We start from the raw sequence: 18,326 nt of genomic DNA, 5'->3' as shown, positions 1-18,326 counted from the left end.
TTTGTCATAGAAGAAAGATCAACCGTTGTGTGCATACTCTAGGTTTTTCAGTCTATCCTGGGGTTTAGTGTGTGCTGTATCATACGGCCTGTCATTGAGTCAACTGGCGTGGTTTCGAATCCCCAGTTATACGTGACAAGGATTAGGGTCGCCTTTCCAACCTTGTGGGTTTTCTCCAGGTCCTCCGGTTTCCTCCCACTGCTAAAGACCCTTAAACGCAAGCCAATTATTGAAATAAAATTAAACCATATGTTAGTCCCGAAGTGACCTATTTTGTGTCGCGTGGACGACGTTAAACCCCATTTCTCTCTCTCTCTTTAGTGTATATCTTATTATTATCATCACTCTATTAATTTGGTTTTTTTTCTCTTCAGGTTGTGAATCTAGCACGTCAATTGATTTATTTTGGATTCTACACGTTCAGTGACTTGCTGCGACTCACAAAAACGTTACTCAGTATCTTAGATTGTATCCCAGAAACCATTAGTTCCAATCTTCCAAATATAGATGGTAGGGTAGAAATATGGGTATTTTCACAGTTCATATACTAATGTCCAAAAGAAAGTATACACTGTTCATTTAGTCCTGCTTCAAACAAAGTTGTTTTTCCATTGTATGCGGTATTTGGGTACAATGTCCATTTGTTTTGCCTTGTATTTGCTTAGAAATATTGAATTTGGACGCCCGAGACATGTTCAGTGTAGTTTTATCACATTTTGTTGATTTAAACAAAACTTAGTCATATTTTTAGTGTGTATACTTTCTTTTGGACATTAGTATAGTTGTCTTTTGGAACTCTGTCACTGGCTCCATATCTGGGAGTCTGTCATTTAGTCAACTGGCGTGGTTTTGAATCCCCGGTTGTACGTGACAATGAGTAGGGTAACCTGTCAAACCTCGTGGGTTTTCTCCAGGTCCTCTGGTTTCCTCCCACTGCTAAAGACCTCTACGCGCAAGCAAATTATTGAAATAAAATTGAACCATGTGTTAGTCTCGAAATGACCTAGTTTGTGTCTAGTGGACCTTAAACCCCATTTCTCTCTCCCTCTCCATGTCTGGGAGCTACAGTGGCTCACTAATCCAGTAAGTCTGGGGTTCGTCCCCTGTTTTGGTTGAGAAAGTTCCCTCGTCTGATGAGCAGGAGAGCAGGACCGAGGGCCTGGCAAAGACAGCATCTAGACATTGAAGTGGGATGTAAAACCGAGATCCCATGTAATCCTGTGTACACTGTAGATCATGCTTTGGAGCCTCTGCAAAATTTCACTCATAGTACACTGTCATTTGGATTGGCGTGCAATTAACAACCCTTGACAAGTAGAATTGGATGAGTTGGTGGGAACACCGTCGTTCCACCAAATCAACATGCATGAAATTTCAATTCAGTTCTTTGCCTACTTCAAATTGCATGTCTTTTAGAAATAAACCTCCTCTCCCCCCCCCCCCCCCTAAAAAAATGATCTACATGTATATAGTTTGTGTGAGTGAACAATAAACTCCATTTCTCTTCTCTTGTCCAGTGGCCAATAAACTTCATTCTTCTCTCTCTCTCTCTCTATCTTTATCAAGTTGAAGATGCTGGAAATGGTGAACCTAGTTTACTGTTAGCAACTGTGGAACTTGTACAAAAATCCAAAATTAAAGAAGACCAGGAGGATACACTTGTCATGGACACAAAACTCAAAATAATAGAAATACTCAAGGTAAGAATTTCTTATCAATGTGGTTTTTTTTACTTTTTAAATTCATTTCGCCTTGATAATCTGAATATGATTGAAGTAAATTTCCATGAGACATTAGACCTTAGTCCATCATATTATAATTTCCATGAGACATTAGACCTTATTCCATTATAATGTAATTTCCGTGAGACATTGAACCTTATTCCGTTATATTGTAAATTAGTTTAAATTATGATACTTCTCTAAGAAGTTGTCTTCATGTTTCTAATGCAGGAAAAAAAAAGACGTTTCCACTGAGTTCTATGTTAACAGAACACAGTATTTATGGGAAACAGTCACTAGTTTTATTCCAAAAGCACGATGTTTCCACCACTTGTCGTTACCAATGTGTTTCTTAATTTCTAAATGCCACTCAAAGATTAGTTTGATGTATTCATAAGATTTCTCTAGATTTTCTACTATTTTTTTTGAAGGGGGGGGGGGGTAATTTCAACATTTAAATTGTTTAGTTCATCACAATGAACCTATCCCCAGAACAAAGACCTAATAATGCATCTTTCTCCGACAGCGTACATTTCACAAGGTTTGTGATAACTTCATTGAAAATTGCATTTACAACAGCAAGTTTACATGTTCATCTGGCAAAATGTTTTAACATTACTGCCATCTAACTCATTTTTAAAAAAACCCCAGATAAATTCCGATTAGAAAACAAAAAAATTTTATTAAAATTTTAAATGGGCTGAGAAAATGATGTCAGTTTATAAATCATATTAACTGAAGCTGGGAATACTGTCCACGATATCATATGTAATGGACGTTAAATTTGTAATAAACAGCAACAACAAGAAGCTGGGGATAGGTTAATTAATTATATATCATTCACCATATAATTTGTTTATTTTCAGTTCTTAAAATCTGTCCTAAATATATATAATTCTAAATCTGTCCTACATATATATAGGTTATTTATATATCATTCACCATATAATTTATTTATTTTCAGTTATTCAAATCTGTCCTAAATATATATCATTATCCATTTCTGAAGTCTAAATCTGTCCTACATACATTTCCCTAATCACCTATCTGTCTTTTAAAACTTTGTATTTCTGATACAAGATAAGCCGTCTGTGAGGATTTTGTACGATTATTTATACAGGGCATTGGGTGGCAGAGGGATCATTAGCCTGTCATCTAGTTCTCAGTCCTAGGTTCAATGTTCGATCGGTGGCATTGTCAATCACATGCCCATTTAGTTAAGTCATAGTTTCGATTGGTTCCATTGTTGATCACATGCCCATTAAGTTAGGTCATAGGGTTGATTGGGTCCATTGTCGATCACATTCCCATTTAGTTAGGTCATAGGTTCGATCGGTGCCATTGTCGATCACATTCCCATTTAGTTAGGTTCAATGTTCGATCGGTGCCATTGTCGATCACAAGCCCATTTAGTTAAGTCATAGGTTCGATCGGTTCCATTGTCAATCGTAAGACCTGTTATGTAGCTTCAAATCCTATGTTCGATGTTCAATTACTGCCATTGTCGATAATAAGACCTCCATGTCCTAAGCTTGATCCCACGCTTGTCTGTTTCAAGTAGTAGAGTCTCCTGCCCAACATTTTGGGGATTTCCAATGGTATTCAGGTTTTCTCAGCCTTATAAAAACCCTGCAAAGTCAGGGGATTTTAACCTGGAATCTATGTTTCCTCCCACTTATAAAGACCCTTCATATTTTTTATTGTGTTTTAGTCCTGGAATGACCTAATCAATGTTGACTGAATGTTAAATTCCATTTCTCTTTAATTATTTATATACACATCGGATTTACATGAATGTAGGTCTATTCAATTTATAGACAACTGGTCGACTGAGATTTGATTATTTATAACATAGTCCGTCCCCTCTTTTGGATGTGTAGACAAAAAATCAATTTTATTTTAATCTTGACTAAAATACAGATATTTTGACCTTGTCAGCTTTCTTGATTCTTTTCCATTTGAATTTCTGTTGATCAGTAACACCTAGTAAAAATTCTACCTCCAATTTCTTCAGGTAAAAAAACTAATTTACAAACAAAAAGTACTGAGTTGCTCTTCTCAAATAACTTTTATTTTCAAATGTTTAAATCGGATCTTCGCTCAACTCAGATAAAATCCTTTGGGTTTGGACCCTTTGATCCTGCACGTTTTTCTTATTAAATTTATGCGCGTAAGCCTGATTTCCTAAGTCGGATCTTCGCTCAACTCTGATCAAAATGTTAGGTCCATTTGATCTAATTCCGGCTTTTTTTCTTCGCCTAAGTCGGATCGGCAGTGTGTTCAGAATTTGACTTTTAGTTTCGTACCGATGGTCTAAAACGCAGTTAGGTATTCCATGCACAGAGTCCCAAAATACTTTCCTCTTTCATTTTGACTCCGGGGGGGGGGGGGGTGTTGGATGGCTGAATGGTTAGCGTACGCGCGCTGTATCATAAGGTCTGTCATTGAGTCAACTGGCGTGGTTTCGAATCCCCGGTTGTACGTGGCAAGGAGTAGGGTCGCCTGTCCAACCTCGTGGGTTTTCTCCGGGTCTTCCGGTTTCCTCCCACTGCTAAAGACCCCTACGCGCAAGCGAATTATTGAAATAAAATTAAAAACCATATTTTAGTCCCGAAATGACCTAGTTTGTGTCGAGTGGAATTTAAATCCCTTCTCTCTCTCTCTCTCTCTCTCTCGCTCTCTCTCTCTCATTTTGACTCAAATCAGCCAATTTGACGCGACGTTATAATAGAATTTTTACAGAAAATTCGAAACTCGCTGTCTACTGTACGAGACACTTTCCGGGAAAATTTAGGACATTTTTCAAAGATGGCAAAAAAACGGAAATTATCTACTCGTACAAAAACGGACGTTATCTACTCGCACATATGAACATACAAACGAAAGCTTGAAATGTGCCTTTGAATCAATTATTATCTGGCTCTTGCAGTTTATTTCTAATCGAGCTAAGATTGAATTTCGGTCTTTGGCTAACTCTGATCTTCGCTTAATTTAAATAAAATTGGTCAGTCCACTTAGATCCGACTTATGCAAAGTTTACTATATGTTGTTTTTAATATTAGACAATTTGACAAGAAATCTGTCGATATCTGTATTTTAATCATATCTAGACGAGTAAAAATAAACATAGTTTAATATGTCTCTAATATATTTCTCACTATTTTCTAATTTCTAATATAACTTCTTCCTATAGTGTTTGTACATTTTTGTAGCTCGATTCTAATTACATGTACGTACTGTCATAACACATTCTTTCTATTTCTGAGAGTGCAAAGATCTTAACTTAAAGATGAATTCCCACAAAAGTATTTATATGGGAGTTAATCATGGTAAAAAAATCAGGAATTGAATATGTTCGGTAGTAAGCCTCCTTTGTCCCCTAGCAACCATGGTTGTAAATTCAGGAATTGAATCTTTTTTTGATATCTTTGCACACTTTACCTTTTCCTTCTACTCTTCTCTCCACCATGGGCCATATAAAGGTGTTCCTACATCAGATAAAGTTGTACATTATTGAAATACTAAAAGTTAAAGTCTCTGAGTTTAGCGCTATTGGAATCCCTTACAAACTACATTATTGTGAAAGTTGGAAATGAAATGAATTGAATGGGGTTTAACGTCCTACTGTTCTGCTCCTATACTGGGCTAATGAAGATGGGCATACGCCATACAGTGTGCTATGAGGGAAATTTTGCCCGGGCAGCGGCACCATCGCCTACTCTTATATCGAATTCCAACTGCCAAGGGATCTTTTACGTGCATTCCAATGTTTACACGGGACCTCGGTTTATTCGTCTCATCCGAAGGACTTGACAGCTGTCCTTGTCAGGCCCTCCGTCCTGCATCACAGACAAGGGGGAACCACGCTGGAAAATCGGGATGAACTTTCTCAGCCAATGCAGGGATCGAACACCCGACCTCCAGGCTAGCGAGCCAGCGTCTTACCCACTTAGCCACCGTGGCTGGATCTATATAACAAGAATATCAGCCCAATAATGGTTTTGATTCGGTTCAAATGACGAATTGAAAATTCCATTGATCTATGCTGCTCTCTTTGAACCAAATTGATGGACAATCCGATTGAATCCAAGCCGTGAGATTTAGCATTTTATTTTGATTATGTACCATAAAACTTTAGTTTTGATGTAGGAACATCGCATATGCAGGCCTGGATATAATAATTTATTTGTACCTGACAAATAAAATATCAAACACTAATGGACTGCTGGAGACAGGTATTAGAAAAAGACAAATTTGACAGGTGCCAGAGGGATTGTGCCTAACAAAGTCTGAATTTGTTGTTTAAATGGCATTTAGTTACTGGATGAGAATAACATGTGACACAATTATATTGAATACAAATTACTTGAAGGATATATTTCTGACGATGTTTTAAGGACGATTCTCTCGTCTTTGCGTGATAAAGTCGAGAGAACCCTCGTCGTAACGTAAGGTCTGTCATTTGCGTCAAATGGCATGGTTTCGATTCCCCTCTTTTACATGACAAGGAGTAGGGTCGCCTGCCCATCCTCGTGGGTGTCCTCCGGTTTCCTCCCACTGCTAAAATTGAGCGGACTTAACCTCTCTCTCTCTCTCGCTCTCTCTCTCTCTCTGTATTCCATATAATTAAGTGTCATGTGTCTGATTCTGTGCCTGACAATCTCTGTGTGACTAGTGCCTTATATCCAGGGATGTTAATATCACATGTAGCAGGGATGGGGGGGCGTGATCATAATCTCTGTGACAGGTGCCTTATATCAAGGTTTGTTAATATCACATGTAGCAGGGATGGGGGGCGTGATCATAATCTCTGTGACAGGTGCCTTATATCCAGGGATGTTAATATCACATGTAGCAGGGATGGGGGGGGCGTGATCATAATCTCTGTGACAGGTGCCTTATATCCAGTGATGTTAATATCACATGTAGCAGGGATGGGGGGGGGGGGCGTGATCATAATCTCTGAGACGGGTGCCTTATATCAAAGTTTGTTAATATCACATGTAGCAGGGATGGGGGGCGTGATCATAATGTCTGTGACAGGTGCCTTATATCCAGGGTTGTTAATATCACATGTAGCAAGGATGGGGGGTGTGATCATAATGTCTGTGACAGGTGCCTTATATCCAGGCCTGTGTATATATATGAGTCAGTTGATCTATTTGAGTAGATGTAATGATTGTTAATGTTGTGTTTTTATTTCAGTTTATTTTAAATGTTAGACTAGATTACCGCATAACCTGTCTCTTGTCTATCTTCAAACAAGAACACGACATCAACACAACACCTAAAGTTGCGGATGGTACAAACAATTTTTAGTTCATTAAATCGACACTCTTTCCTGTCTGTTTTCTCTTCCGTTCTTTTCTCTTTTTATTGAAATACATTTCAAATTTTTGTTGTACTCGTCATACTAAAATTTTTGGGTTTTCATACAATACAGTTTTGGTGTTTTCATACTTAAATTTTTGGGTTTTCATAGATCGCACTGACTAATTAAATACTTTATGTGCATTCCCAATCTGGTTAAAACACAGATCCTATTTCGTTTTATTTTTATACTTCAAAATTTCGTTTTACTTGTCTGTACTACATTAGGATTCTGGAAGAGGTATTATATAACCTGCGTTCTGTTACAGCGACTTCTTGGCGTCCCATGCACGGAACTGTACATGTAGGTGAACCTCTACAAACGTCAACGCTGATTGATTATTCAATGCCTGACGTCATAGGGTCAAAATCCGTTTGTACAACCTCTGACGCGACCTTTTACTACAAACGGTCAGAACTTTAAGTAGTGTAGGCCATCGAAAGTATAAAAAAAAAAAAAAAACGAAATATAGATCTGAATTGTAATCAGATTGATGCATTCCTATATGCTGATCTGGACTTCTTAATATTAAGATATCCATAGTTAGATTTTAATTGTTTTATGGTCAATTTCTGTGATTTTAAAGTAAAGGGCCCTTATAGGTAGCTCTGTTCCCAAAACTAATTTTTTATTTGTGAAGAAATTTATGTTCAGTAACGGGCCAGCCAATTAGCTCTGTTTCCAGAAATAATTTTGTTTGTAATGAAAGTTATGTTCGACTCAGTAACGGGCCAACCAAGTATCTAATTTTATTTGCGCTGAATGTGCAGAAATTTGAAATGTAGGACTGCATGTATAATGACTAAGTTCGGTTTTATTTACTGTTATAAGAGAGGTTTCGCAACTTTACATTTAGATGGTTACACGTCATCAGTTTTTGTGATGTATGACATAAAGTGCATACTATAAAAGTGTACCCGACGGATAGCAGCCTCCATAACTGTAAGTTCACAACACTGAGCTAAACCTTGTTTAATTTCTATAATCCCGTCCATAATTTTTCTTTGAATCGTGGTTTTCACAACCTAAATCCACAGAGAAGACATTCATGTAGACAAAATAAGAAGAGGCTGGGACAAAACATGTACTTGTTTTACTAATCTCATCCTTAACGATAGCCTATTGAGATCGTGAACCAAGTTTGTGTCATCACCAACAAAGTATAATTTAGCAAAACGTCATAATATACAGTTACACTAATATACCGTTCAGACGCTTATTTTAAAACCAGTTCAAAATCACTGGGGTTTTTAAGACAGGATCCTGTTGTGTTCACACATACTATAAGCCAAACCAGTTTAACTATTCTGACCTCTTCGGTCGGAGGTTAGAGATAACTACGCATGGGTAGCTTCACATTTTTTGGGGGTACACTGGCACTGCCTGACCCCGACATTTTCACAGGTCGCGAGCTGGGGTTTTTAAACTGTTTTTTTTTTGCCCCACATTTGCGTTCAGACGACAAAGTTCAACTGGTTTTAAAGATCCCAGGGGTTTATAAACCAGTTCAACTTAAGCGTCTGAACAGGCTATTACACTTATCTAGATCTAAATGTAACTGTTAAGTTGCGAAACCTCTCAATTGTTTAAACAGCATGGCTCTAAGTTTATCTTCTGGCTTTTTCTATAAATTCTTTTCTACTAAGCTTCAAACATCTACATAAAAAATTTAAACAGCTAAACGACTAGCTGTTTGCTCTTTTGATCGTCAGTTGAAAGCAACGTACAATAATTTTAACATTAAGTCAAAAGAGAGAGATTAGGTACTCATGGAAAAAAAAATGACTTTGCCTTTAGAAACATTAAACATGGGAAGGTATAAATATATATACAGTGTTAAAACTTGATAAAACCAATTAAATAATTTATATTTTATTCATATAGGTCAATCTGTTTATTTCCACAGCAGTGTTAGCTTTCTCTCAAATGGGAGAGAAAAAAATCAAAAAAAAATCTTTGTTTCCCTTTAAAAACATTTACATACATACAATGCAAAAAAATTAATAAAAAACTTATTTAATTTAGGAAATATATTTGATTAATGTAGGTCTAGATTTTGCATGCATCAACAGTATGTTACTATGGGTATCCCCTAGCAACCTTCCTGTATCTATAGATTCTACCCTCTCTCTCTCTCACCCTATTTCTACTGTGTTTGTGCACATGATTAATCTGTATCATATTATACATACATATTTATGTAGTGCACTCATTAATCCATATTAATATAAATATTCTCAGTTGAGGAGTTACCTCCCTTTGTCAATTGCAGTACTCTCTTATTAATCCATACCCTATTGATATATATATATCCTCAGTTAAGTTACCTCCCTTTGTCAATTGCAGTACTCACTTATTAATCCATACCCTATTGATGCATATCCTCAGTTACGTTACCTCCCTTTGTCTATTGCAGTACTTGCTTATTAATCCATACCCTATTGATGCATATCCTCAGTTAAGTTACCTCCCTTTGTCTATTGCAGTACTCACTTATTAATCCATACCCTATTGATGCATATCCTCAGTTGAGAAGTTGCCTTCCTTTGTCTATTGCAGTACTCACTTACTAATCCATACCATATTCATGCATATCCTCAGTTGAGGAGTTACCTCCCTTTATTGATTTCAATACTCACTTATTAATCCATAGTTTCCATACTATATTCACACACACACACACATATATATATATCCTCGGTTGAGGAGTTACCTCCCTTTATTGCATTCATTAATCCGTACCATATGATATATATTTATATCCCCAGTTATATAAAGAGTTACCTCCCTCTATCTATTGCAGTACTTAACTCAGATACGGCTGGATTATCGCGTCACCTGGATTCTATCGAACTTTAAACAAGAAATTATTCCTCAACTTTCCGGTGAAATTGAAATCGATGCCAACGTGGACATCAGTATGTTGATGTTTAATTTGGTTTATAAAACAGGGTTCATACAGGTCACAGAAATCTCAGACATTTTTTAAGTTTATTTCACATCAGTGTTAGTGTCTCTGTTAAAGTAAATCACATGCAGAAATATCTTGGAGCAGGAACTGACTCAGAGTTCAAAAAAGCACTTAAGAATTTACTCAAAATTGTTCGCCTTATTTTAACTAAAATATAGGCCTTTATAAAACTTTTGTTGTTTTAATATATCAAATACATCAATAAGAAACTATATGCAAAGTTTTGTGTTTCTGGATCAAATATATTTATCATAAACAGTGATTGAAAGTTGAGAAAATTCTTAACTTAAGTCTGAGAATGGTTTGTGTCCTCTGGGCAAGGTCCTCGAGCACTATTCATCTTGTTCTTGTTGTTCCTAAAGGCTCTGCAAATTTTTGTGCGATTGACATGAAACTTGGCATGCTGGTTCCTTGGGCAGTTGCTCAGTGATTGGCAGGGGTCACGGTGGCGAAGCGGGTAAGGTGCTGGCTCGCTATCCTGCAGATTTCCCAGTGTGGTTCCCCCTTGTCAGTGATGCAGGATGGGGGGCCTGACAAGCACAGCTGTCTAGTTATTCAGATGGGACGAAAAACCGAGGTCCCGTGTGAACATTGGCGTGCCCGTAAAAGATCCCTTGACAGTTGGTATTCGATATAAGAGTAGGCCGTAGTGCTGCTGTCTGGGCAAAATTTCCCTCATAGCACGCTGTATGACGTATGCCCGTCTTCATTAGCCCAGAAGGAGCAGAACAGTAGGACGTTAAACCTCATTTCATTTCATTGATCGACTGACCTTGATTTTTAATGTGATGTCATAATTCCAAGATGCCGGAGATGACATCATATTCAGTTCCTAGTACATAGTTTTGTCCTGAAGATGACGCCAATCAAGACCTTGACCTTAGTAACAATCGTCCATGGCAACACTGACAGCAACATCCAGTCATTCTGTGACCAAGCAGGGCTTGCCACGAGACGTGAGTAAATACATATGCCTATTAAGTACTTGCGTGCATTAAGTAAAACTTGCGAAAAAAATAGTATAAGAATAATGGAAAATAAAGATGCCATCAAAGTTCCACTGTCTAAACTTTGCTCAGACAGTGATGGTTGTTATATGATCTCCTTTAAGCTGTTACTAAAACTAAACATTTAGAGGTGTACTGCCAGACCATTTTTGAGCTTGGGTACCATAATCAAGACTTGAACAGATATGCAAAATTTTGTTGACAGTTCTATAGTAACTCTCTTCATTTTGTCAACTTTAGCTATCAGCTTTTGGTAATTGGTTCTATTTCTTATGGCAAATCTACTGTCATAGGCTGTGCCTAAATCCCTTCAACAGGCTCAAAAATTGTCAGGAGAAATGGCTACCTATGCAGATAATTCAAGTAATTAAATGTAATGGTACTCGCCTCACTCGCGTAATTCAGTATTTAAGCGGGTTGTCATCTACTGTCCTGGGCCCTTATTTACGAAAACTTAAACTAAGATACAATCGAAATTTTAAGAAATACTGCAATTTGATTGGCTGACCAGTAAAATCAATTTGCATTTATCCAATTTGCATATTGGTCAGCCAATCGAATTGCAGTATTTCTTAAAATTTCGATTGTATCTTTGTTTTAGTTTTCATGAATAAGGGCCCAGGGTGGTTGGATGGCCAAATGGTTAGCACGTGCGCGCTGTATCACACGGTCTGTCATTGAGTCAACTGGCGGGATTTCGATTCCCCGGTTGTACGTGACAAGGAGTAGGGTTGCCTGTCCAACCTTGTGGGTTTTCTCCGGGTCCTCCGGTTTCCTCCCACCGCTAAAGACCCCTACGTGCAAGCGAATTGTTGAAATAAAATTAAACCATATGTTAGTACTGAAATGACCTAGTTTGTGTCGAGTGGACGTTAAACCCCATTTCTCTCTCTCTCTCTCTCTATCGACTCTCCATCAGTTTGATTGTGGCAAGCCCTGACCAAGTGGTCTAACATTTTAGCCATCAGGTGTGAAGGTTATGTTGTATTTGTTTATCTCCCCATGCCTTCATCATGCTGCCATTTAGCCTCATAAATAAACACACTTGAAGTTACTAAATGTGCATTGTAAATAATGTTTGTTTTGATTTGTGCTTGTTAGCATGTATGTGCTGTATCATAAATCTGTCATTGAGTCAACTGCTGTGGTTTCGATGCCCTGGTTGTACATGACAAGGAGTAGGGCCGTCTGTCCTACCGCAGGAGTTTTCTCTGGGTCCTCCAGTTTCCTCCCACTGCTAAAGAAGTGAATTATTGAAATAAAATTGAACAGGGCGTTAGTCCCGAAATGACCTAGTTTGTGTCGAGCGGACGTTAAACCCCATTTCTCTCTCTCTCTCTCGCTTTAATTCCAGACTTGATTGTAAATACTCTTCACGTTTGTCAACCAAAGGCGGAACGTCTTAAAAAGAATCTGTATTAGGGTCTGATCGAATCGCTCTGAACCAAAAGAAAACGGTTGAACTCCATTTCAATTCATTCATTCGGTTCAGAATCGAACATCTCTAACACTGCAACCCAGGTATCATTTAATCTTGTGTATCTAGCACTAATTTCTTTCACATTTGTTTAATATCCAATCTTTGTTTAAAAATTTGTAAAAATCATTTAAAATCACCAAAAATCATCTAGATACGCAAGATTAAATGATACCTGGTTGACAGTGTTATTTGCATTGGTTGTGTAGTTTCAATTCACTGAACATATATGTGTCATTTCAATTGATCATTATTTATGTCATCTGTCTGATTTCTGTCGACCAAATTGTACGAACCCTGGTTAAATGTCTTTTGTAGATTTTGAATAATAATTTTATAGATACGTAACGTGCATATGATTGAACAATGTATAGTTTAGTAATTATGTTTAAACACTGTAACAGTCATTTTCGTTTAAAAACAATATTTTTATTTGATAGTAGAGTTTAACTGTATCAATTATTTTCGTAACCTAACCCGGTTCACTTTCCCGAACCCTAATACACATTAATATTGTTATTTTTGTACCTGTGTATGTGTTTCTTCCCACGTTATGTGTTTAATATTTTTTTTTTTTTTTTTTTTTTTTAAGACAGTGTTATTCATAATCACAGTGTTTATGGATAAAGATTAGCTTGTAAATACAGTATTTATGAATCATAGATTACCTTGTAAATACTGTATTTATGAATAAAGATTACCTTGTAAATACTGTATTTATGAATAAAGATTACCTCGTAGATACAGTATTTATGAATAAAGATATGAATAAAGATAAAGTATTTATGAATAAAGATACAGTGTTTATGAATAAAGATACAGTATTTATGAATAAAGATACATATGAATAAAGATACATTATTTATGAATAAAGATTACCTTTATTAAGATTACCCTAACCCTACCCACAAGGTAAACTTTATTAAGATTACCCTAACGCTAACCTTACCCTCTTTCTTTTTTTTTTGTCTGACACTTGAAAACAGTATATATAATTAATCAGTCAGTTTTTAATCTGGACAAATAACATTCTAATATAAATATATCGCTTGTTACTAACAAATTTGTCTTTTTTCTTGGTTTATGGATTGTATATAATCTTATTAATTATATATGCCTTTCTAGTAAATAGGAGAGGAACTTTTTTTAAAAAAATTAAAAATGCATTATCTAAGAGCGAAATCTGCCTTTTGCAGGTCTCTTTTCTAGTTTCAAATGTTAAAAGAATTATTTATACCTTTATTCACATGACTTAAGCCCATGGAAACAGTTTTATATTAGCAGTTTTGCTTGTTACTGCATCCTATTCACTTATATTCTATTAAATTTTAAATTGTAAAAATTAATGTTTTCCTAAATACTGTTTAAACCAAGCCCATAATCAACTCACTAGACCATTCAATGCCTTAGATATTGAATGGACTAGAACATCCACACCATTTAATGATTTAACGTTAAAATGGATAATTCAGATTTTGTTTCTTATCGTTACAATGTTGCTTGACAATCAAGACTATCTTGTTAAAACACCCATAACTTTGCTCGGAATAGAGTAATACAATTTTTAATATTCATTATCTGTAGCAAGAACTGTCAAATCTTGTTTGAATCTTACATAGTGCATCTTAAATTATCAATTTATAAAATATTTATCGAGCACACTTTATCCAAAGCTGTGGTCACAGAGTCCAGTTGATAAATTCAACAAAATTTAGTAATGAACCAAAATATTGTTCTATTCTGCATTTCTTTTTAACTACTGTTGTGTTTTGATCATATTTATTTTGTATTTTACCAAGCCAAGGACTTGTTGAATTTTTTTATTCTAATTTTATAATCATGTTATTACATTTTTCTATACATGTTTATTTCTATACATGTTGATTTTTTTTATCAAGCGGACATGACCGGCTTATACAACTGACCTGAAAGCCAATCTGCAGATTTAGCTCTTACATAATGGATCTTTAATATAGAAAATAATTAATAGGCCAGAGAGTAAAATTAAAAAAAAATTATAATAAAAAATTAATTTTATTTATGTACTTCATTATAATTAAAATATGGTGTTTATTATCAGTCAGCAAATTTGATTTTGTTGATAGCAGATTTATTTTTACATTTAACAGTTCTAAATTTGATTTTGTTTTGTATCAAATAGGTTTGGATCTAGAAAGTATTGCAACTCAAGCAGAAGATATCTTTGGTGGAAGGTAATTGATATCTGAATGAGTTATGGCTGTTGTCTATGTTATAGAGATTTTAAACTGATCTGTAAGAGGCTGGGGTTGGGGAGGGGGGTTGTTTGGGGGAGGGGGAGGTGAAGGGTCTGGCTGAGCTGCAGCCCTCCAAAAATTTGTACCATATGTCACATGTTACGGTAGAGTTTAACAAAGGGAACACTTGTACTAATAATGAGTTGGTAGGGTTGTCTCTACTCATTGTTAAAGGGACTATCCCGATTTGAACAGAGTCTCAAAAATAAAAATCTGAGTACGGATGAATGTTAAGTGTCAAAATATAGAGGAATCTCAAAATTTCAGCTCAAAATATTGTGTCGTTTGGACGTGAACGTCAAAACTGCTTATCTGGACACGTAACCCTTTTAAGATTGCCATTCTTTTAGAGATCTATACAGTGTATGACCCACGTGCTGTACTTGATACGGTGTTTGGATATATTCACCGGTCTCCATTTCCAGGTGAAAACTTACATGATTAAGTTGTTTGAAAACGTATCACGTATATTGAGTTATTTGCTCGGCCCTAAAGTAGGGGATTTTAAGGGTGTTTAACACAAAATTAAACAGTTTTATTCTCAAAAATATTATCGAGATTGGCCCTTTAAGGGTTTCACTACCCATTGTCAAGGGTTTCTCTCCCCATGGTTGATGGTTATCTCTAGGTTCGTTGGTTTATTGAAAGATTATTGAAACCTAGTCTAGCTGTAACACTTGTATATTTTGCTGTTTTATACTTTTAGTACGGAGACTGCTGAGCTAGACTTGGATGGCCAAGGTGGGAAAATGTTCCTACGGGTCCTTTTAAACCTGGTTATGCATGACTACCCTTCCCTTGTGTCCGGAGCACTCCAGTTGTTATTTCGTCATTTTAGTCAAAGACAAGAAGTCCTTCAGGCTTTTAAACAGGTAAATATATCTATATTAATTTACATCCATTGAAACAATTTCTCATCATATATATGGGGGGGTTGGATGGCTGAATGGTTAGCGTGGGCGTTCTGTATCATAAAGTCTATCATTGAGTCGACTGGCGTGGTTTCGAATCCCCGGTTGTACGTGACCTAGTTTGGGTCGAGTGGACGTTAAACCCCATTTCTCTCTCTCCCTCTCATCATATATAGACCGGAGGCTCAGTGCGCGGGGTTGTCAATCAAATGGGCACAAAACCAGACCCAACTTTTCTATAGTAAAATTTGCGTAGAATACGATGTTGAGTGGTAATCAGTCCGTTGTTGGGGTGTTTTCGAGATATTTGGGTTCAAAGGTCAAATGAGGTCATTTGCACCGAAAGTGAGTGCGCAGCCATTCTTGTATCATGGAAATATGCTGAAAATGATCGAAAGTCAACACTCTTTCAATAAAAATGTAAACTTGCTAAATTCACCTTTAGTCTTAATGACCCCGGAGGTCAAAAGGTGAAATTTGTTGTTTTTGCACTAGGAAGATTTAAAGCAATAAATGTCAGCGTAAAATATAAACTTTAAAGCGAAACCTGTTCTAATTAATAATAGGAACATTTAAAATGTATCTTTAGGTGGTCTTAGCACCAAACTTTTACTTTGGAACGTCGAAAACGTTCCTGAATAACAGAACCAACACACTTTGAAACCTGTTTCAAAAATACGTAAAAACTGTCAAATCGAAATCTCTCCGATTTTGTTTAACAACAATTGTTATACCTAATGAAACTACTTGTCCGAAAAACAATTGATTTCTAGGGATCCCAATCTGGGAAAACCGACGTTAATCTGTGACTGGAAAACATGTATCTGACCACGAGATTAAAAGTTTATCAGTCCCCAAGCCTACTCATCTTGTTCTTCGGGTTGGGGGAGGGGGCAATGCTCTTCAAAAAAGCAGACGATTTTGCTAGTTCATGCATGATCAACATGAAACTTGGCATGTTGTTCCTTGGATAATAGCGTATATGTATCGATTAACAGATTTCAATTTTTTACACAACTTTATAATTCCAAGATGTATTTGATAATGTCATACTGAGTTCCTGGTCCATAGTACTTGTTTTCCCAACTCCTGGACGGTGGTGGCCGAATGGTTAGCGCGCGCAAGTTGTATCGTAAAGCCTGTCCCCTACGCGCAAGCAAATTATTGAAATAAAATTAAACCATATGTTAGTCCTGAAATGACCTAGTTTGTGTGAGTGAACGTTAAACCCCATTTCTCTCTCTCTCTCTCTCTCTCTCTCTCTCTCTCTCTCTCTCTCTCTCCTAACTCCATAGTTAAAGAAAATGACTTTTCTTCTTGTTGCAGGTTCAACTTTTAGTAACAGCAAGTGACGTAGAAAATTATCGGCAGATTAAAACCGATCTTGACGGACTACGACTGATGGTAGAAAAATCAGAACTTTGGGTCTTTAAATCAAAACCTGGAGAAGAATCAGGGAAGAAAAAGAAAAAATCTGCAGAAGGAGACGACAAAAAGGTACTTGGGAGATGAATTTATATAAGCCACGATATGTTTTCAAATGTTGTATCTTTTTATTATGTTAATATTTGGTGAATGTTTGAAAAAGAGAAAAAAATGACATGAAATGGGGCCTTATGTCCTACTTTTCTGCTCTGACTGGGCTAATGAAGACGGGCATACACTATATAGTGTGGTATGAGGGAACTTTTGTCTGGGCAGCTGCACTATAGTCTACTTTTGTATCGAATTCCAACTGCCAAGGGATCTTTTACATGCATGCCAATGTATACAAAGGACTTCGGTTTTTCTTCCCATCCAAACAACTAGACAGCTGTCCTTGTCAGGCACTCCGTCCTGTACCACTGACCAGGGGAAACCATGCCTGATGAAAAGAAAAATAAGTTATAGTAAATTGTTTCAGTGAAATTGTTTCATTTTCCGCAGAAATGTGGCCTTCGTTTCATATCTGCTTCGACTTACCTAGAGATGAAGTTTAAAAACATTGTTCAGTGTTGGTTTGTATCTCCATATCTTGATGACTTTATTTAGTTCCGTAATTGTGTCTTTTTATTCCTGATATTCATGGAGAGTGTTTTAACATTTGACCATTGGACATTGTATCAAGGGTGGTGTTTTGTTCAGCCACTTTGATCTAACAATCACAAAGGTACAGGAATAACCTTCCTACCTACCTGAAACAGGAGAGGGGGGTGGTGTTGGATGGTCAAATGGTTAGCACGCACGCGCTGTATCGTAAGGTCTGTCATTGAGTCAACTGCCGTGGTTTCAATTCCCCGTTTGTACATGACAAGGAATAAGATCGCCTGTCCAACCTTGTGTGTTTTCTCTGGATTCTCTTGTTTCCTCCAACTGCTAAAGACCCGCGTCAGCAAATTAATGAAATAAAATTGAAACATATGTTAGTCTCAAAATGACCTAGTTTGTGTCGAGTGGATGTTAATCTCTCTCTCTCTCTCTCTCTCTCTCTCTCTTACTTGAAACAGTGTCAATTGCTATCAAATTTCAAATCGTAAACCAAATAATTAGTATTATTCAAATTTATACAGAATTTGCCCATACAAATGTTCACATTGTTATTATTATTATTAT

At 36.6% G+C, this 18,326-nt stretch overlaps 1 protein-coding gene across 1 annotated transcript in view; it reads left to right on the top strand.

The window, feature by feature from the left end:
- Window positions 1-698, top strand: part of LOC126827242 (inositol 1,4,5-trisphosphate receptor) — a 91,840-nt gene extending 91,142 nt beyond the window's left edge. The window contains exon 20 of the mRNA XM_050556495.2: window positions 375-698. Coding sequence (XP_050412452.1) covers window positions 375-551 — 177 coding nt within the window. The 3' untranslated portion in view covers window positions 552-698. The remainder of the gene's footprint in view (window positions 1-374) is intronic.
- The last annotated feature ends 17,628 nt before the right edge of the window (window positions 699-18,326 follow it).

Source organism: Patella vulgata, chromosome 7 (assembly GCF_932274485.2).
Source record: "Patella vulgata chromosome 7, xgPatVulg1.2, whole genome shotgun sequence".
In the NCBI taxonomy this organism is placed as follows: domain Eukaryota; kingdom Metazoa; phylum Mollusca; class Gastropoda; family Patellidae; genus Patella; species Patella vulgata.
The sequence above is the reverse complement of the archived record's forward strand: the minus strand, read 5'-3'. Positions and strand labels throughout refer to the sequence as shown.